At 33.6% G+C, this 21,843-nt stretch overlaps 2 protein-coding genes across 6 annotated transcripts; both read right to left on the bottom strand.

Annotated features, from left to right (window-relative positions):
* Positions 1–253: 253 nt before the first annotated feature.
* Positions 254–2,292, bottom strand: LOC130967688 (uncharacterized protein C3F10.06c). 4 transcript variants are annotated; one of them, XM_057892659.1, is made up of 6 exons: positions 1,982–2,292; positions 1,113–1,902; positions 925–1,025; positions 732–840; positions 524–583; positions 254–447 (listed from the first exon to the last, which is right to left on the bottom strand). In XM_057892659.1, exons 1-6 carry the CDS (start codon positions 2,270–2,272, stop codon positions 266–268), a joined length of 1,533 nt encoding a protein of 510 aa, XP_057748642.1. In that variant the 5' UTR covers positions 2,273–2,292; the 3' UTR covers positions 254–265. The 4 variants fall into 4 exon arrangements, with proteins under 4 accessions (XP_057748642.1, XP_057748645.1, XP_057748644.1 ...); XM_057892662.1 differs by having other exon boundaries at positions 260–447; positions 925–1,019; XM_057892661.1 differs by having other exon boundaries at positions 260–447; positions 1,113–1,899.
* A 1,168-nt stretch (positions 2,293–3,460) lies between these two features.
* Positions 3,461–5,670, bottom strand: LOC130969924 (protein EARLY-RESPONSIVE TO DEHYDRATION 7, chloroplastic-like). Of its 2 annotated transcripts, XM_057895844.1 has the most exons (6): positions 5,148–5,670; positions 4,897–4,970; positions 4,563–4,681; positions 4,131–4,297; positions 3,953–4,037; positions 3,461–3,810 (listed from the first exon to the last, which is right to left on the bottom strand). In XM_057895844.1, the coding sequence occupies exons 1-6, from the start codon at positions 5,461–5,463 to the stop codon at positions 3,648–3,650; spliced, it is 924 nt and encodes a 307-aa protein (XP_057751827.1). In that variant the 5' UTR covers positions 5,464–5,670; the 3' UTR covers positions 3,461–3,647. The 2 variants fall into 2 exon arrangements, with proteins under 2 accessions (XP_057751827.1, XP_057751826.1); XM_057895843.1 differs by having other exon boundaries at positions 4,897–5,670.
* Positions 5,671–21,843: the final 16,173 nt, after the last annotated feature.

The raw sequence follows: 21,843 nt of genomic DNA, 5'->3' as shown, positions 1-21,843 counted from the left end.
CTAGGTTCTAGGACACGGCGCCTGAAATGGTCCTTGAGGTCTTGTGGATGTAACGTTGTCCTGTGAGTATGACGTTTTCTTTTTTATTTGACAATTACCTTATACGGATACTAACGAAGCCATAAATAGGTTATTCAGTGTCAAAATTTTGGTACAATCTACGATACATTTGGTACAAGTGGCTCAGGCGCAATGCAAAACCAATTAGGGCCATAATAAATAATAATATTAGATTTTTTTTTGGGGGGGGGGGGGGGGGGGGGAATCACTCGTCTATGGGGGATTGTTGTACGCCATTTCCACCAATAAGAAAGTTAAAAACTTGTCTCAAATTTCCTCTGGATGGTCGAGCATTTGTTGCAAACTTACATACATATACGAGCCTACGCCGCATATCCCATTTAGTGACGCGTGTCACACTAAATGATTTCCCATCATCGTAAGTACCTAAACAAAAATGTCAATGAGTATGGTATGAATTCATAAGCAAATTTGTTTGTAAATCGTTAACTAATGAGATTACCTTTTTCATCAAATAAGGACATCAAAATGGCTAGACAAACGCATACACTAATGTCTTCCCCTGAAAAATCAAGCAAGGTTAGTGCATTAGGCAGGTCATGTGAAATGATTTGCTATTAAATCAGGACACATAATTAACGGAACATCTTTATGATGTTATTAGGTTTTCACATAAATAGAAAGAGGATACTCGAGTCGAGAGGCTTTACCGTTATCACAACAAACAAGAAGTCTTTTTCCCTGGCTGAGATTCAACTGTGCAAAGTTCACCGCCGAATGTAGATTGTTGAACAAGGAAAAACGATCAAACTTTGAACTCTGGTATCAAAAGATATAAAATTAAATGAGTATAAAAATCAATTAGATAAAATCAAGGTTTGACTCCACTTCATATATACTCACTAGAGTTGGGAGATGCAAGTATGCTTCCGCACTGGGAATAGAGACAGAGATGGACTCGCGATCACAATTCAGTATGCAATCAATGTCAGCGGAATCTGCAGCTGCACCAAACATAATAATGCTCGGCCACAGAAAACAAACATTTTGAGAATAAGCATATCAACGGTGCTATGAAAGGGCATCAATACCAATTTGAGATGTTCCAAGTGCCATATTAGTTGATCCTAACCAAGATATTCTCAAATCGTGATGAGAAGAGTCGGTGTTAATTTGAATGTTTGAAATATCGGCAGTAGTGGTAGACAATGGTTCTTGATGGGAAAGACAAGGTGAGTTGGAAGATTTAACTGAGATTTGTGGCGCATTTTCTCCCTTATAAGCTCGGTTTACCCTATTCTTTTCAACTATATCCGCAACTTTGGGATTACATACATGAGGACCTGAGTTTATAATATCATAAACATGATTCCAAAAGAGAATAGGAGTTAAACCCCTAGCCCAGCTTTCTTCATCATCTCCAGCACCAGGTATGTAATTCCAGCTAAACTCAGAGGTAGTCCTGTGTTGGTTTACACCCGACGAAGATGCAGACGCAGAGACAAGTATAATGGGTGTGAAATCCCAAGAATCATGGTCAGGTACTTCATTTAACCAGATAACACTCTTTTGAGAAATCCATAGAGGGCGCAGGGGTTTCCTCAAGCCTGCGGCAATGGAAGCAATATCAGCACCACTGGCTTTCAGTTGTTGTGTCCATTCATCTAAACGCTTCTCGATGGAAGCCTTCTCTGTTTCGGGAACCCAGAGAGGGAGATGCAAAGAGCAATCCCACTCAGAAGAAGACTCATCGTTTAATTGGTTCTTGAAATCCATAATGGCGCGATTTAAAATACATGTCCAGATGGGTATAGTTCTGGACATGCTGTCAGGGAAGCGCTTCCCTCTGCGAGTAGAATCAACAATCATGCACCCTCCCTTCTGTCCTAACCAATAATAATCAAATTACATTAAAACAAAAAGAAAAGAGATTGAATCCCTAAAATAAATGAGGTCATACCGAGGCAGCGAGAAGAGCGAGATGGAGATTGAGGCGAGAGGTATTGAAGGAACAATTGTTGGAATGGCCGTCGGTGGACTTGAAGTAACAGGTGGCATGGAAGCGAGGATGGTACCAAAGCCCGCAACGGAGGTTTGCAACAAGAGGCAGCTGAGGCCACAGCTCAGAGATCTCACCCACAAATATGGAATCATCGTATATCGATCTCAATGCGTTGTATAGGTTGTTCTCTCTCCGCTTTATGCTTCTCGCTGCTTTGTATATACTTAGCTTTCCGCTTTCTTCTTCCATCTTCTCTCTCTCTCTTCTTTATCACTCGGATGTCGTATCTCCACACTTAAATACCTGATCTAAACTTAAAAGCATAGGGTTTCAATACTAAGAGCTACTCCACTAAATTATAATTCATATTTAAAATATATTTACAATAATGAAAATATAGTTTTTTTTGGGTGACTCAATGAAAATATAGTTTAAAACATTACATCAGTAAACATAATATTTTAAATAAAAACATATTACATATTGACCAATCCGGCAAACTTCTTAAGAGCTCGTTTGAAAAATAGCAGAAGTTTTTTTTTTTTTTACTTTTGGATTATGAAAAGTCATAATACGTGTGTTTGGCACCATTTTAGTAAAAATTTTTAACTTCTCGAAAAGTTAATTTGCAGCTTTTTAAAGAAATATATGACTTTTTCACTTCTCGATAAGTCATTCTACCACTTATTTAAAAAAATTTAATTTCAAAACAAAAAAATATATTTTCCTTCTTCACTTTGTGAAAAATACTGACCATTCACTACCATTTTCACGCAAGGTCTCCTAGAACCACTGGCTCTCCATCATAATTCCACCATTATTCTCACGCAATGTTCCAAACCTCACCATATGGAAGTATTGATCTTGCACCACCATTTTCAGACAATATTGCATTTGAACAACCTACTACATATATTCCTTCTAAGTATTTTTTTTTTATCATTTTATCATTCTATTTTTTATTACTAAAGTTGTATTTAACTGTGGTATGAAATTTCAATTTTAATTTTATTTTTTTCATATGTGATTTTATAGCTTACTATTATTTTTATAGTTAATTATAGCAAGTTTTTTATTTCTATAAAAGAGAAGAGAGTTCTAATAGGAGTAAAAAAATATAAAATAGCAACAAAATATACATTGACACACATTTTATATTTATTTTTTATGTTCACCTACCATATCATACACAATATTAGTGATTAGATTATGTAAAATCAATATTTAATATTGAAAAGTATTTGTTATCATAGTTATTTTAATATTCATTCTCTTCTGTAAAAAAAATTATTTTTTGAGTTATTTATCCAAACGCTACAACTTTAAAATAAATACTTTTATAACTAAAAATCCAAATACAAAATAACTGCTTTTAATAAAAGTCTTTATGTTTTAAACTCTTTTTTCAAAAGAACTTATTTAAGTTATTTACCCAAATTGAGCCAAGTGAACCACTTGTGATTTGATATTCAAAGGTAGCTTCTGTTAGTGATATCTAAAGATAAATATTGACAAATCCGGCAAACTCCTTAAGATTTAAGAAAGTCATAAATGAAAAATACAGCAGTTACATCCATTACTTGAGTGGCTGCTTGGCAGGGTGTGGGAGTGGGATTTTAAACATTTAAAACTTTGTATTCTTGGCAACATTTTTCAATACTCCAGTGGTTGCTGAGGATGCTGGATTAATGGCCTTCCTTATCTTAAACACATTCCAAGCAGCGTTAGCAGCATGCCCCGCCGTTGCAAGCACATGCTCAGTAGCTTCCCCTGCATCTTCCCCAAACCTGTATTCTCATGGATCATCAAGTTACTCTCATACTTGTCACTGATACTAGATGAAGATATTGATAAACGAATTATCAAAGCACATCATAATGTAACATAAATATGCAATGCAATGCAATAACTATACTGAATTGCCTTTACCTCTTAGAAACCATTCCAGATGCAGCTTTGGAGGTAGCAGAAAAGGTTTGTTTTTCGGCCGCTTCAGCTGCATCAAGAACCTTGTCTACAACATTTGATTACAACAGAAACAGAGAAGTCAAAGGTGATGGTGATGCTTGGACAAGTATGATATATCATATTCTTGTAAGAACCTTACTGAGTGCATCAAGAGAAGCCAACAACACCTCTCCAGGAAGCATCTTTAGGAATTTCTTTCCTGTTTTGGATTTAAGAACAGGGGTAATCACACTTCCGCTAACTATGCCAACTCCATTCAGCAAGGATTTGCTCAACTTTTCTGTCATCTTTGATAGTTTCCTCACACTAGATTGCAAAACCAACACAATGCAAGAGATAACTAATAGTAGCAAGACATAACATGATATAACCATTTCACATGCTATTTTTTTTTAGAGAAATGCTAGGGACCATCAGAATTTATTGTTTTTGGTCATCACTTAGTCATTAACTCAATTTCTTTAGTCTAATAATCCAACAACATACTTTATCCCAAATTTTTAAACATTGCATTAATGGCCAAGAATAATAAATTTTGATGGCTCCATAGCATTCTTCTTTTTTTTAATACCGTTTGAGATTTTTATTTATCTTGCTCTTCTTTGAGGCAGCAGCTATTTTTTCTCTGGCAACAACACCATTTCTCTCATCTGCATGACTGTTCAGGATTGTCTCACCTCCTTTTTGGACCTGATTTTTCCTCAACAAGACAAATTTACCTAATTAGTGATATGCTTTTTAAATTGCTTCTTTCTTACCATAAACCCTAAACTGTAACCCCTAAACTTTATACGTATTTCATGCATTTTCTAGCTTCAGTAAGTTACAAAGTTCATGGTTCATAAAACAAGAAAGAAAGCATTAAATTGCTCCACTAATTGGACATGAAAACAAAAATACTAAACCTTGTTTGTGTAAGCATTGCTGCATATGAAGATACCCTTCACAATCTGACCTGTCCCACCAGCAATTGCCTTGGCTAGAAAATGGTTGTAATCATCAACCCTAGGAGCAAATTCCCTCCAATCAAGATCATTGTTGTTCTTACTCAGTTTCAAGCCAGAAAAGCAACAATGCTCCTTTAGAAAAGAATCCAACAAAGTCATACTTGCAAAGCTGTTTTGTGAAAAAGTAACACCATAGCTAAGAGGCTCACCATCTTTCACAGGCAATGAGAACAGGTAATGGAGAGCATCAAGCTTCACCACTGGCTCATCTTTCGTCAAGGGCCATTGAAGATCATCTACCTTTATGATTGTAGCAAGAGACACATTCTCATCAAAGGCTTTGGTGATCATGAAGTGGCCTTGAGCCAATTCAAGGGCTTGTCCTTCATCCATAAGATGAACTTTGCATTCTGCTATTTGCAACAGAACTTCTTGTCTGAGATTCGACGAGTATTGTCCAGCAACTGAAGCTGTGGAGGTTTCCATGGGTGGAATGGTTGTGGAGCCATGGAAGCAGCACCCCATCTCAGCTTTGCTTTGTGTTAAGTTGCTTCCTCTTTGACCTCACTCTGGGACCGCACGGAATGTTGAAAGAGAAGTTAAAGGGGAAAGCTTTTGTTTGCTGTCGAATGTGGATACTTTTTCTTTTATTCGTTGCTTTCGGTGGAATTTGGTATATGAAAAAACGGAGAGAGCTTATTGAAAAATGTGTATATAGCATTACAGCTTGGCCTCGCCCCTCATTGTGAAACCAAAGACTTTATTATAAATTTGAGCATTTGAACTGTGCTGCAAGAATATGAATGCTACCCACTGCATCACACTCGTTAGTCACTTGAATGAGATAAACCCCTTCTCACACCATATTAGAATGTAATGAATAAAGATGGACTAAATAAGTACTTTTCGTTAGTAGTTAAATCTATTGTTTATTATCTATCTATTTATTTATTATATATTATTAAAATTAAATTTTATCAATTAATAACATAGCTAATGTAACATCTTTTTAAAGATAAAATTTTTATTTATTTTATTTAATTTATTTAAATACATTAATTCATATTTATTTAATTCGATTGAGATAAATATTAAATTATTTAATATTTTGTTGGACCATATTAACTATAACTAATTACATTAACTAGTGTATGTTTCCGTACTTTGTACGGGATAATACATAAAATTATATTAAAAATTTTATTAAAAAATTAAATAATATATATAATAATAATAATAATTATTATAAATATTTTTTATAAAGTTATAATTAAAATCAAACTCTTAAAATTTTTAATATTAAAATATTAAAAATAATTAGTATTTATTTTAATCAATTTGACTTTGTTAAGTGATCATTTCACTCGTCCGCTTAAATAACTATTAGGAGTTAGAATCTCGCCTTGTGTATATAGCAATCCATTGGCTAGCGATAAACCCTTAATAAAAGAAGAATCAATACGTGGTTAGACTTGGCAGGAGTTTTCGAATACGCAGGTACCCGACCCGTCTATACCCGTATAAAAAGGGTAATAACTTAACTCGAGTCGGGACAGATTTTGCTTGAGACATGTATCGTCGGGTTTAGGGTGTACCCGCCTCGAATATATACATATAAACACTTTTTATAGTAATTAGGATTTGCCTCACATCACACATGATTCATAGTTTCAGTCTATATTCTATAGCCATGCAAGATAAACTTAATCATCCTCACCTAAAATCTTCTTCTTTTCAACTTCTTCACAAAAAAATCGCATAGCTCCTGTCATGTTGTTGCTGAGTCCATCGCCGCTTACCTATTCACAACTCCCATCTTCCTTCACAGCCAGAGACTAACCCACGTTTAATACTGAGGGGGTATTTGCCCCCACAAATTTTTTTGAAAAAAATTAATACTTATATACATATATACCACTTATTATATTATATTTGTCTCAAAATAAAATATAAATAGTTCTTTGTATTTTATGTTAAAAAATATTTTGTTAAACTTAACACATAATAATAATTATATTGTTAAATTTGATTTAGTATGAAAAATAAATAAATACACTCAAAAATGAGTGATAATTAATTATATTAATTAATTAATTAATTAATAATTAAATTAAAACTTAGTTTTCTAATTAAATACAACTTAAATTATTAGTGATTTTTTAAAAATTGTTTAAGATAAAAAAATATATTATCTATGTATTAATATACTGTAATTATTTTGGTTAAAAAATTTATTTATACTATAAAAATTATAATAAGTAGATTTAACAATTAAGTAAAATAATTGTTTAAAAATATATATAAAAAATAATATTTAATCATGTTAAAAATAAAAAAATCCTTATAAATATTTTTTATTATTTTAAATATTATACTATGTGTATGAAATTATATTTTTATTATTTTAAATATTATAATAATGATTGTGTGTATATTTCTAGTTCTTATCAATATGTATTAGATAGTTCTAATTTTAAATTTTGAATATATATAAACCAATTTAGATTGATCAAGTGATCAACTTAGTCGTCCGCTTAAATAAGTATTGAGGGTTCGAATTCTGTCTCGTATGTATAGCAACTCGTTGCCGGCTAATTGTAGATCCTTAAATGAAATTCAAATTCATGACGGATTAGCAGTCCTTAACTTGTTGAATATCATGGGAAGCAAAAAAAATATCCATACCTAAATTTTATTATATTTTTGTCCCCATTACTAAATTTTTCTGGGTCCATCACTGTTCACAGCTTATGTCATCATCGCTGCTCATTCTGTTACCGTCGTTGTTGAGCCCGTCGCCACCATTCTCATGCCGAGTTTCTTTTCTCTAGGTAAATTTCCTTCTCTCTCTCTCATTGTGAGTCTGTTAAGTTCTTCTATTCAAACATTGATATTTAAATTATAAAAAAATTGATTTTCATATTTTATAAAATATCATACTGGCAGTAATTGTAAATATGACGCTACTTTAAATTAAATAAAGTAACATAGATAAAACAAATAAAAAAATAAAAAATTACTTAATCTTGTATAAAATTTACCTATAAAATTATGTACAAAAAAATAAATTTAATTTTAGTATATTAATAATATAAATTATTTTATATAATCATTCAATTTAATTAGATTTATCTATTTAGGTCATTATTGAAAATAAATTTAAGATACTAACATACAATTACTTTAAATTAAGTAACAATTATCAATACTATATAAAGGACACACTATTCTACTAAGAATGATTGCCATAAGGAATAATTTTCCAATTTTCTATACTAATATTAGAAAGTTTATATAATACTATATAATAATATTATCATTATTAATACTATATGATATCAGAACAAAAAAAATCACCGTGCTAATATAATATTATTAATATTATATAAATCATCTTTGTATTTATTTTTCTGTGCATATATAATATTTAATTAACACATTAAGACATATATAATATTTTGTTAATACATATATAATATAAAGTGATTTACAAATTATTATTAATTCGTATATAATGTATAATTAAATTTAATGAATTCAATTAGAATAAACAATAAATTATTTATTTTATTTCAGACTTTATAAATAAATTAATTAATTAACTAATATAACAAATTATAATTAATGTAGTAAAATTAATTAAGTAATATATATTATAATAAATTATATTAATATTTAAATATCTGATCAAATCAATTGGTTGATATAATTAAGTCATGGTAATAAATTGTATTGAATGAGTTAAAATAATTAAATCGGGAAACACTCTCCAGAGCATGCCACGTCAGCTCCATCATTAAGTGCAGACATTCGATTTTTATATAATAGAATAGATAGATTATTTAATTTGGGTGAAATAAATAAATAATTTTTTTACTTTGTATTAATCTTTTGTCTTGTGTATTTTGATTAATAATTTTTAAAAGTATTATAATTAATTATTTATTTTATTTGATTGACATAAATATTAAATTATTTAATATTTTGATTGATCACATTAACTATAATCAATTAATTATATTAATTATTTGATTCGATTAGAATAAATAAGTTAATTTTTTTAATTTGTATTAATTTTTTCATCTTATCTATTTTGATCAATAGTTTTAAAAATGGTTATAATTTTTAGATCACATATTTATAAGATATTTTTTTATTTGTTTAACTTACTTTATTGAGGTAAATAATTATAATTAATTTATTATATTAATTAATTAATTTAATTAATTTAAATATATGTTATTTGATTCAAGTTATTGCCACGTTAATGAAAAGTCATTATTTACAAAAAAAAATTAATTTCTTTTTTAATCTTAAATATTTGAGTAAAGTGACAAATAAACTTTGAAGATTTATACTTCTGATAAATTAATTTCTAAAAAAAAAATACCAACGAAGTCCTCCACAATAAAAAATGTAGACAAATTAGATCGAATTAAAGCCTTCTATCCTAATAATAGGGATTAATTTATAGGTAATATGTCCATATCTGTTATCATGGAGGACTTTATTGATACTATTTGTCACTTTATTCTAAATATTTTGATTTTAAATTTTAAATTTTTATTTTTGTTTATATTTCTTTATTTTTTTATTTTAATATCAAATCTAATATTTCTATTAATATTTTTTTTAATTTATTGTCTAATAATTATATGTCCACCATTAATTATATGGTCAAAAAATATTTCTTCAATTTATAAAAAAAAAAAAACAAAATTTCATTCTTTCCTTTTTTATTTTACTTATTTCTGTATTTCGCATAATTTATTCACTTTAAAAGTTATATATTCTAGAAGAAGATCTTATCTCTTTACTAGCTACTCTTCCATTCGGTCATACTTTTTTCTCCTATGATACATTATTTTTACTCTTTAATTTTTTATGAACTATTAAACATCATTATTCGTTATTGTGCTCTATCTTTTTTATTTTCTTCCTTTTGTTTCTATTTTTTTTAAGTTTCTATAAATTTTTATTATAAATTTTATCATTTTTATACCATACAAGTTAATTTATCATAAATCTTCACATATTGAGTCTTCTCAATATTTAAATTACATTTCTTAGGTGTCTAATTTCATTTCTGACTTTAGGAATTGAGTAATGAGATAACATCGATCAAAATTGTTATGCGTCTTCTTCATCTTTTTTACTTACCTCTTTTTTTTATAGGAGTCATGAGTAAATTATATATAATGTTGCTTATGTATAAAGAGTAAATATAAATTGTATCCTATTTTCTTTTAATAAAATTTTTATTATCTATCTTAAAATAGAAAAAATATTATAAATTACTTTGGATGAATAAGTCTATCATCACTTTTAGCAGTAAGAGTAGCTTCAGATCAATTTGCTTCAACAGCAGCACCAGATTCATTAGCAGCAGCACCAGATTCATTAGCAGCAAAATCACCTCCTCCAATTCTAGCAGCAGCATTAGATCCTTGTGTGCCTTCAGGAGCTACAACATAAAATAGCAATTAGTAATAATTCTTCAACACATGAACAAAATAAAGGAGCAATCAATACCTGTCACTATAGGATTTGGACAGTGTCTCCTGTTGTGTCCATATTGGCCACATACATACAATTACTGCAGGTAACAGAAGTTTCACTTCAACCTCTATCAATCCAGAGCTAGAGCCACTGTCTTCACCTTCCTTTGGCACATAATCAACATTACTAGAAGTGATTTCAATCTCGTTACCTTCTCTGACTCCATCGACAACGTATATCTCGCAATGTTTGCAGGAACTTAACATCAGCGACCTAGCCATTCTCATCGTATCTCCATCGGACTTCATCTCTCTAAGACTTGACTTCAAATCCATCCCAAGTTCCTTTTACCATACCCTGACATATTCCTTATATCCTAGTTGCTTTAGCTCACTCACAATCTCTTGCAATGACCATTCATCAACGTCAAAATGTAAATCTTCCACAACCATTCCTCCTAAATACTCTAATCCGTGTCCACTGTCAACAAATTTGTCACCATGGTGGACCTCAATGGTAAAATCTGAATCACCCATAACTGCATACCAAAAATAAGAAAATACAATACCATAAATTCCTATTCAACCATTTTTAGAAACAAAAGGAAGCTCTAATAAAACAATGTGGCAGATTTTTCCAGTAGAAAAAAAGAAACACTTTTAATGACTGACAAGGTTAAGCGTTGTCTTACCTAGAAGTAGCAGCAACGCCTACAACGATGGCGGTGACACCGGAGAAGCGAAACCCTCCAACAATGTTCCAGTGGAGTTGATCTCGGCAGATGACAAAGTGTGCAACCAACGAACGAAGAATGAGAAGAATGTGAAGAGATTTTTCTTTAAGTTTGGGAGAATGGACAGTTTTCGTTTAAGTCTGGGAGGGTTATTTTGGTCTTTAAGAAAATAAGAGTGAAAGAGAATTAGGAAATTAGGAAAAAAGATAGAGAATCTTTAATTTAGAAATGGAATATTTCATTAAATCAAACTGTTTGGTCATGGTAGGGACTTAATTGAAAAAAAAAAATTGGTGTAAGAACTCAATTAAAAAGAAAAAAAAGTATAAGGACCTAATTGAAAATTTTGCGAAACTATAGGGACCAACAGAGTAATTAAACCATTATTTTAATATACAATATGTTCAGTTATCTTATAAAAAGTAAATTTTAAGTTTTAGTTGTTATTTTTAATTAAAATTATATATAAAGTTATTTTAAAATTTTTTTGTTAAAATAAAAAACTAAAAAAAATTGGCCCCCTGATAAATATTGTCTAGCTTTGCCCCTGGTCCTTCTCCTCCATCATCCTCATCGTCATGATTATCATCGTCTTCTTTTTATACGTTTCGTCATTATCGTTAGCATCATTATTATTATCGTTATCGTAGAAATTTTGCCATATTGATGATGTAGCCTAATCCAAAATTGATTTAGATGTTTTTTGTTAATAATTCAGTCATTTTTGTGTGTTATTTTCAAACTCAGTTTGTGTGTTATAATCATTAAAAAAAATATTTCTGTGTATTTGTAGCAAAATTTTGGTATAAAACTAAGAAATTTATTTGTTATTGTAAAGAAATTTTGGTGTATTTGTATTCTGATAAATTTTACATAATTCAAAGTTCTTCCTCTTCTTCCTCTCATCTTCTGCTGCTATTTTTTCTTCTTTTTCATCATCATCATTTTCTTTCTTTTTTCTTATTCATCTTTTTCTTCTTATTTTATCTTCTCAAATTTCTTTCTTGTTTTACTCTCTTAACAAGAATAAAAACAAAGAAATCAAACAAAAAAGAAGAAGAAACACATAATGCTGCAAAATTACTTGGAAGAGGATGAATCTACATTCATTCAACTAAGAAAATAAAGAAATAAGAAAAAAAGAAAAAAATACATTAAAAAAATATTTTTGTATATTTGTAGCAAAATTTCGGTGTAGGAGTTCTGAATTTGAATTATTATTGTGATAAATCTGTTTCATTCTTATTTCGATGTAATTTGGAAACTTTTGGTATATTTTGAAAATTTTTTCCATGTATTTGTATTCTAATAAGTTCTGTATAATTCAAAACTCTTGCTCTTCCTTCTCCTTATCTTTTGATGTTGCTGTGTCTTTTTTTTCATCGTCATCATCTTTTTTTTTTCTTATTCATCTTTTTCTTCTTATTTTACTTTCTCAAATTTCTTCTTGTTTTACTCTCTTAACAAGAATAAGTACTTATTTGGACGCCATTAAGTTGATAAAAAAATATTTTTAATAAAATAAATATTTTTTTATTTTTTAACGGTTTGGTAAATTTCTAGTAGTAAAAGTAAAAGCACTAAAAAAAATAAAAAAGACATCTTTTTTGAGAAGTTAAAATTTACATCTTTTTTTTAAAGATCTTTTTTCTTTAAAAAAAATGTGATTTTCACGTAATAAATAAATAAAAAGGTACTTTATATCTATAACAATATATAATATCAATACTGAGTTTTTGGTCTCCAACTTTATGTTCCAATATTACCCTTAATGATAGAAGTTCTCCGTACATGCATGCGTTAGTTACTTTAAATAAAAAAAACTTCCACCGTTAACAATAACACATATTTTTCTATCTCATTTTCATTCCGTGTTTTCACTAATAACCGTAGAAACGCGTAACCTCTTCTTCAATTCTTCATTTTAATAATTTATCCTTTTCAATTTTTCTTAATTCTATTCTTTATTCTGAATGTGCTTCTCTGTATATAACAATTATTTGGATAAGTTTTTGTAATTTTCTTAACTAAATAACGATGATGTCAAATGTTAATTTTCGATGCCAGGTATGAAAGGAGAAAAAGAATAATTAGCAGTGATAAATAATTTTTGTATAGATCTTATCATTTTGTTTTGGGTATATTCTTTATGTGAGTATTTTATACCAAGAGTTTGATCTCATTCTTCTGTTATTAATTTTTTTAATCTCATTATTGGATTAGTAGTGCTTTTTCTCTCACCACTAGATGCACTCTTCTGTATTTTCATTATTGCCATCCTTTTCCTTCTTTCAACATCGTGATTGTATTGCCTTCATTTACTACAATTACAAATTATTACCTTTTAGTTAAATCTCATTTTTTTAAATTTTTTTTGTATTGAATGATATTATTTTTTATTTTTTTAAATTATTGATTATATAAAGTATTGTAATTAAAATTTGAGTATATAAATATTTATTTTAAATTAAATTAAATAAATTATATAACAAAAAATTTAATAATTTTGCATTTCACAATATTGTTTGGTATATATAACCCTGATTATTTGATGAGTTTAATTTTGATAGCATTGTGTAATTAGATACACGTGAAACTATTTTACACTAATAGAACATCAAAATTAAATTCTTATTTGATTAATATAGAAAAGACGCAAAAAAAAATTTACACCTACCAATGATTTGTTAAAATATTGATATGTTTATTTCCTAAACAATTAATGATATAGAGTACTGATATTTAAGTACGTGCAAATTCGTTCATAATTAAATTAAAATAAATAACTTATATTGCAAAAAAATTTATTAATTTAATATTATTCATTTGACATATGGTACTAATTATTTGATTGGCATATAAAAGACGCAAAAAAATTATACCTATCAATGGTAAAATAAAAAAATTCTCATGGATATTTTGCTAATCCTTTTTTGAATTTTTAATCAATTCTATGTTGGTTAATATTATTTTTTTATTGACTATTAAATAATATATAACACGAAAGATGTGGTAGGATAAAAATATTTATTAATTAATTTTTTTAAATAACCTGATAACACAATAAACATATAAATTTTTTATTATATATTTTTTAACGTTTCAACTTTTTCGATATTATACGGCCTAATTTAGATAGCCAAAACACAGTAAAATAAATAACAAGAAGATATATATAGAATTCTACTTTTTGTTATGTGGTACAAAGATGATATAATAATATAATAAATTAAAATAAAAATAAAGTAAAATAAATAAAAATAATAAGGTATAAAATTTTCCTTTTTTTTCTGTGGTACATAGATAAAATAATAATATAATAAACTGTAATATTCTGGTACAAAAGAACATATTAAGAGCCTTCTATTTTTTTATTTTAATTTTGTTAAAAATACTAATATCATTTATTTTTAACTTTTAACTTTTAAAATAAATGCAAAGATATGACCTTTTATGCATTAGATAATTTAAAAAATTTATTACAGAAGAAGTTAAGAATATGAGTGAGTGAGAGACAGAGAGAATTTTTTAACATATTCAATTTGAGTTATATCAAGTGATGATTAAGAAACAAATTAAAACTCTAAATTAAAAAAAATGCCTCTCTTTTTACAGTGTTTCACTTTAAGTAATTATTTTTTTATAGATAGTATTTAAGTGACAAACAAAATAATAAGAAGGTTTCTATTAGATTATGAAAACTAATGTCATCCTTATAGTAGGATCGTATTATTTCAAAACATGCAAAATAAAATAATAAATATAGTTTAATTAATTTACCCAATAAAACAAACGTACAACTTATATAAAAGTAGTCAAATATAAGAAATAATAATAGTCTTTTATTCTAAGGGCCTATATTAAATTGCAACTTAAATTTATAATTATTAGTTAAAAACTTACAATAATGTACTTGTTCATACCCTGGCCCAATAATAAAGGCCCAGGTCCAAAAGAAAGGCTTAGTCCAGAAGATTGAGCCTTATTACGCACCGACTTGGTGTCAAGAAGTCGGTATTGACTACGATTTGTTTTAAAGAAGTCGGGCACGAGATTAGCTGGCAGGTAAACACTCATTCAAATGAGTAACCGCCCCTAAAATCTCTCTAACCACTTCTTCGAACCATATCTTAACCTCCTTAAGATAAAGGGACGGTTAGCATCCTAAAAATATGGCACTACTCCAACGGTGGTTATTGGCTCACCACTATAAATACACTGACACCCCTCAGGTATCTCTAAGCCCAATACTCTCTAGACCTGCTCACACCCTTGCTAACTTAGGCATCGGAGTGTCTTTGCAGGTACCACCCCCCATTCACCCACGAGTACAAGTCGGAAGGAGGCTCCAACGTGCAGACTAGCTCAGAAGCCACCCTCCGCGGACGATTGGGCCATCCAATTCCATCCAGTCCATCAATCTCCGGTTACCCACCGTAACATTGGCGCCGTTGCCGGGGACCTGAGAGATCATCCAACGATGGCAGATAGATCCTACGAAGAAGGCCATGTGGAGACAGACTCTGAACAAGAGAATCTGGACACAGGCAACAACGATGTGGACCTCACCTTCCACCAAGAAATCGATAATCAACACATGAAAGGCACTTCCGGAATAAAGAATCCGAAGGTAAACTCCTCAGAAGGGCGCGAGTCAGAAAAAGAAGGACCACCCCATGTAACTGAACTCATGGGATTAGTCCACAGCCGCCTGGAACAATTAGAGCAGGAGCGAGAACGACAAAAGGAAACTGAAAAGAGCTTAAAAGAGGAGATGGAACGATGAAAAGAGTTAGAAAGAAAACTCTTAAAGTTGGAATCCTCCCTCAAAAGTCGCAACTCCCGCGACGAACAAGAAGAACCACCGTTAGGTGGGGAGGATCCCTTCAGTGAGGACATAATGAGGGCTAAAGTCCCGAGAAACTTCAAAAGCTCTGATATGGACCTCTATGACGGAACCACGGATCCTAAGCATCATCTAAGCAACTTCAAAAGTCGGATGTATCTAGCTGATGCTTCCGACACTACACGATGCAAAGCTTTTCCGACCACTCTATCGAAAGCAGCGATGAAGTGGTTCGATAGCCTCCCCCTGAGGTCGGTTACTAGTTTTGAAGACCTCTCGAGGAAGTTTTTGATGAGGTTCTCAATCCAGAAAGACAAAGTGAAACATGCACCGAGCCTCCTGGGAATAAAACAGGAGGTCGGAGAATCTTTACGAACCTATATGGAAAGATTCAACAAAGCATGTTTGGAGATTCAAGACCTGCCCACAGAGGCAGTCATAATGGGGTTAGTCAATGGACTTAGAGAAGGTCCTTTCTCGCAGTCCATATCCAAAAGACACCCCGCCTCCTTGAGTGATGTACAGGAGAGAGCTGAAAAGTACATCAACATGGAGGAAAACGCTAAATTAAGAGATCTGAGTTGGCGATCGGGGCCCCCTCCCTCAACAAAAGAGAGGGAAAGGGAAGCTAAGAAAAAGGAAGAACTCGGTCTCGAAAGGCCAAGAAAATATCACTCTTATACTCCTCTGAAAGTTTCTATAGTGGACGTATATAGAGAGATTTGTAACACAGAGAGATTGCCACCCCCTAGACCCATTAAAAATAAAAAAGGGGGAAGCCGCAACGACTACTGCGAGTACCATAAAATATATGGTCACTCTACAAACGATTGTTACGACCTTAAAAATGTGATAGAAAAGCTGGCTAGAGAAGGTCGGCTTGATAGATATCTCATAGAAAGGTCAGATGGTCAAGGAAAGAGAAAGCGAGACGACATGGATAGAAGAGACCCACCACCGCAAACTCCAGAAAGACATATCCATATGATCTCAGGAGGGTTCGCGGGAGGGGGACTTACCAAATCCTCTCACAAAAGACATCTCAAAAGAGTTTATCAGGTCAGAGAAGAGTCATCCGACCTCCCTACCATTTCATTCACAAAAGAAGATGGGCAAGGAATAATCCCTAGACATGATAATCGAGTAGTGATAACCATGATCCTAGCAAATGCCCATCTCCACAGAACCCTAGTAGATCAAGGAAGCTCGGCGGACATCCTTTTTAAGCCCGCTTTCGACAAGCTAGGGTTAGATGAGAAAGAATTAAGAGCATACCCCGACACCCTATATGGATTAGGGGACACGCCAATAAAACCACTAGGCTTTTTGCCCCTTCACACTACTTTTGGAAAAGGGGAAAAATCAAAGACTCTGAGTATAGACTTCATAGTCATCGATGTGGGGTCAGCATATAATGCTTTAATCGGCAGAGCCACCCTCAATCAACTCGGAGCAGTGGTATCCACTCCTCACCTCTGCATGAAATTCCCGACCTCAGCGGGAATAGCAACGGTAAGGGGAGACCAAAAATTGGCGAGGAAATGCTACAATGAAAGCCTAAATCTGAGAGGAAAAGGCAGAGAAGTTCACACGATAGAACTTGGGGGCGCAAGGGCCAAAGAAGAGCTGCGACCACAACCGGGAGGAAAAACCGAGGAAATACAGGTCGGTAAAGAGGAAGGGAAAAATACTCATATAGGAGCCAATCTAGGGGAAACCCTAAAACAAGGATTGGCTAAGCTCCTAAGAGATAACTCCGACCTTTTCGCTTGGAAAGCTTCGGACATGCCTGGGATAGATCCCGAGCTCATGTCCCACAAACTCTCGGTTTATCCAGGATCCCGACCTGTGCAGCAAAGAAGACGGAAGCTCGGCCTAGAACGAACCCTAATAGTAGAAGAACAAGTACAGGCACTCCTGGAAGCTGGCTTCATCAGAGAAGTCAAGTACCCAACATGGCTAGCCAATACAGTGCTAGTCAAAAAACAGAATGGCAAATGGAGAATGTGTGTCGACTACACCTACTTAAATAAGGCATGTCCCAAGGACCCTTATCCCCTACCAAATATTGATACCCTAGTGGATTCCAGCTCGGGGTATCAATACTTATCGTTCATGGATGCCTACTCGGGATATAATCAAATCCCGATGTACGAGCCCGACCAGGAGAAAACATCATTCATCACACCCAGAGCTAATTTCTGCTACGTAGTCATGCCATTTGGATTAAAGAATGCAGGGGCCACATATCAAAGGTTGATGAATAAAGTGTTTTCCCCTCATCTGGGAGGTCTAATGGAAGTATACGTCGACGACATGCTGGTAAAGACCAAGAAGGAAGTCGACCTCTTGTCAGACCTCTCTCATGTCTTTGACACCATAAGGCTGCACGGGATGAGATTAAACCCCGCAAAGTGCGCCTTCGCGGTGGAAGCAGGGAAATTTCTAGGGTTTATGCTAACACAAAGAGGGATCGAAGCTAACCCCGACAAGTGTAGAGCCATCCTAGAAATGAAAAGTCCGACTTGTTTGAGAGAAGTCCAGCAGCTAAACGGCCGACTTGCAGCTCTCTCCAGATTTTTGGCAGGCTCGGCATTGAAATCCCTGCCACTATTCTCCTTATTAAGAAAGGGATGCCAGTTCGAATGGACTCCTGAATGCGAGGAGGCATTCCAGGAGTTCAAAAAGTTTTTAAGCCAACCTCCTATTCTAACCCGACCAGTACCTGGGAAAGACCTCGTCCTGTACTTATCCGTAGCAAACAAGGCTGTCTCATCAGCCCTGATAAAAGAAGACGAGGTCGGACAACATCCAGTCTACTTCAGCAGTAAAGTTCTACAAGGCCCCGAACTAAGGTACCACAAACTAGAAAAGTTTGCCTACTCCTTAGTAATAGCCTCACGAAGGCTACGACCCTACTTTCAGGCCCATACAATAAGAGTCCGTACGAACCAACCCATGAAGCAAATCCTCCAAAAGACGGATGTTGCAGGGAGAATGGTCCAATGGGCAATAGAGCTTTCCGAGTTCGACTTAAGATATGAAACTCGGACAGCGATCAAAGCTCAATGCCTCGCCGACTTCGTTGCAGAATACGCAGGGGATCAAGAGGAAAAACCAACTACATGGGAACTTTATGTAGATGGATCCTCCAACAAAACGGGAAGCGGCACAGGCATAATATTGGTAGATGAAAGAGGAACCCAGATAGAGCTTTCTCTAAAATTTGAATTCCCAGCCTCAAATAATCAGGCAGAATATGAAGCCTTGATTGCTGGGCTAAAACTAGCAGAAGAAGTCGGTGCTACAAAGATGATGATATACAGCGACTCGCAAGTGGTGACCTCCCAAATAAGTGGAGAGTATCAGGCAAAGGACCCAAATATGAAGAGGTACTTGGAAAAAACTTTAGAATACCTCGGGCGCTTTGCAGAAACCGAGGTCAAACACATAACTCGGGATCTAAACAGCAGAGCAGACGCCCTATCCAAGTTAGCAAGTACCAAACCAGGTGGGAACAACAGAAGCCTGATCCAAGAAACCCTCCAGAACCCTCAGTAATAAAAGATAAACAAGAAGTACTTGAGGTAGTCGGTTTAGACCTCGGATGGATGAACCCTTTAGTTGAATACATGAAATTCGACATCCTCCCCAAAGAGGAGAAAGAAGCTAAAAAGATCCGAAGGGAAGCACAACACTACACCTTGGTGAGAAATATCCTTTACAGAAGGGGGATATCAACACCACTATTAAAGTGTGTACCGACCTCAAGAACTGACGAGGTGTTGGAGGAAGTACACAGTGGAATCTGCGGAAACCATCTCGGAGCAAGGTCATTAGCCAGGAATGTAATCCGAGCTGGATTCTACTGGCCGACCTTGTAGAAAGATGCCACAGAATTTGTGAAAAAATGTCAACCATGTCAGATGCATGCAAATTTCCACGTGGCTCCACCAGAAGAGCTCATCAGTATCACTTCTCCATGGCCTTTTGCAAAATGGGGAATGGATTTGTTAGATCCTTTTCCCCAAGCACCAGGACAAGTCAAATACCTGATCGTGGAAATAGATTATTTCACAAAGTGGATAGAAGCAGAACCATTGGCCACCATCACCGCCCAAAGAAGTCGGAGGTTCCTCTACAAAAATATCATCACAAGATATGGGATACCTTATTCCATTACTACAGATAATGGGACCCAATTCACCGACGCTACCTTCAGAAGCCTAGTAGCCAGTATGAAAATCAAACATCAGTTCACCTCGGTGGAGCACCCACAAGCCAATGGGCAAGCCGAGGCAGCCAACAAAGTCATACTGGCAGGACTAAAGAAGAGACTACAAGAAGCAAAAGGAGCTTGGGCTGAAGAGCTCCCTCAAGTGCTATGGGCTTACAGGACAACCCCCCAATCCGCCACTGGAGAAACGCCCTTTCGACTAGTTTATGGCGTGGAAGCAATGATACCAATAGAAATCAATGAGCAAAGCCCAAGGGTAATTCTCCACGACGAGATCGGAAACATACAAGGGCACAGAGAGGAGCTCGACCTGCTCCCCGAAGTCCGAGAAGATGCCTAGATAAGAGAAGCAGCGTTAAAGCAAAGGATGACTACAAGGTACAACAAAAAAGTCATTCGAAGAACATTTGCTCCAGATGATTTGGTTTTAATCAGAAACGACATTGGAGTCAACAAATCAGGAGAAGGAAAGCTCGCCGCAAATTGGAAGGGACCATACAAAGTCAATGAAGTTTTAGGAAAAGATTATTATAAAATAATCGACCTGAACGGCACCGAGCTCCCGAGGTCGTGGCATGCTTGTAACATGAAAAGGTACTATAGCTAAAAGCGAACTCTACTCCCTGATGTACTCTTTTCCCAACTTCATGATTTTTTCCCAAAAGGGTTTTTTCTGGAGAAGGGTTTTTAACGAGGCATCATAATAGAGGCTAAGGGAAATAGACTGTCAAACCCTTAGTAGCAAAAAGGTACCTCCCCGATTAATAAAGATCTTTTTTCATCTACGACATCTCTTATAAAATCCTTTTCATTTTTTATTTTTTGTCTTTCTACGAAACGCGCCGACTTAAGCTCGACAAAACGTGAAAATCCCATGAACCGACCTAAATGGTCGTCAGGATAAAACGACGAGGTACAAGTCGGTGTAAAGAGGTTATAAAAAGCCGATCGTAAAAACTCGGGAACAAATCCGACTCATAAGTCGAAACGAGATCCCGAGTAGAAAAGCTCGGGAACACTTCGATCCATAAATCGGAGTGAAGAACCGAGTAGAAGAAAAACGCATCGCAAAAATAACCTAAGTCATAAGAACTCGATAAAACAAAGTTGAGTATGAGGGATAACGAAAAGAGATAGGAAAACCTAGGAAGAAGTTTAAAGACTGTCCCAAAAGTCCTTAAACAAAAAGCTCAGAAAAACAAACAAGCCAAAGGTTTTTCAGAAAAGATCAACGGGACTTCGAAAAATCAGAAAAGCATACACGCATAAAGGTAACTTAAACCCTTATCCAAAAAAGGGTATCCATTTCGCTAACATAAAAATCCCTTATTAAAAAAGGGTACTTATAAAATATTTTGTTTACGGCCTTAAAAGGCCAAAAGAAATTGTTCAACCAACCAACAAGAAATAAAAGAGTTTAAAAAAGGGGGGACTCACAGGCCGAGCCCCCATATAGCCATAAAAAAGTTATTTTTTCAGAGAAGTAGACGGATCACCACCACCAGAGTCAGGAAGAGCGCCATCAGGACCAGGAAGAGAGGCAGCCACAGGAGATGAAGAGGAAATCGGAGGAATAACTGAAGAACTCGG

Source organism: Arachis stenosperma, chromosome 3 (assembly GCF_014773155.1).
Source record: "Arachis stenosperma cultivar V10309 chromosome 3, arast.V10309.gnm1.PFL2, whole genome shotgun sequence".
Lineage (NCBI taxonomy): Eukaryota > Viridiplantae > Streptophyta > Magnoliopsida > Fabales > Fabaceae > Arachis > Arachis stenosperma.
This window is presented reverse-complemented; position numbering and strand designations above follow the sequence as displayed.

Bases quoted from the DNA above. Each gene is read 5' to 3' on its own strand.
- LOC130969924 (XM_057895843.1), bottom strand. From the start codon at position 5,463: ATGGGGTGCTGCTTCCATGGCTCCACAACCATTCCACCCATGGAAACC. The intron at 4,682-4,896 runs GTTTAGTATTTT...AGGAAAAATCAG, and splicing joins GCAATGCTTACACAAACAAG to GTCCAAAAAGGAGGTGAGAC. The intron at 3,811-3,952 runs GTAAAGGCAATT...ATGAGAATACAG, and splicing joins TCTGGAATGGTTTCTAAGAG to GTTTGGGGAAGATGCAGGGG.
- LOC130967688 (XM_057892659.1), bottom strand. From the start codon at position 2,272: ATGGAAGAAGAAAGCGGAAAGCTAAGTATATACAAAGCAGCGAGAAGC. The intron at 1,903-1,981 runs GTATGACCTCAT...TGGTTAGGACAG, and splicing joins TCGCTCTTCTCGCTGCCTCG to AAGGGAGGGTGCATGATTGT. The intron at 841-924 runs GTGAGTATATAT...TTTTGATACCAG, and splicing joins ACTTGCATCTCCCAACTCTA to AGTTCAAAGTTTGATCGTTT.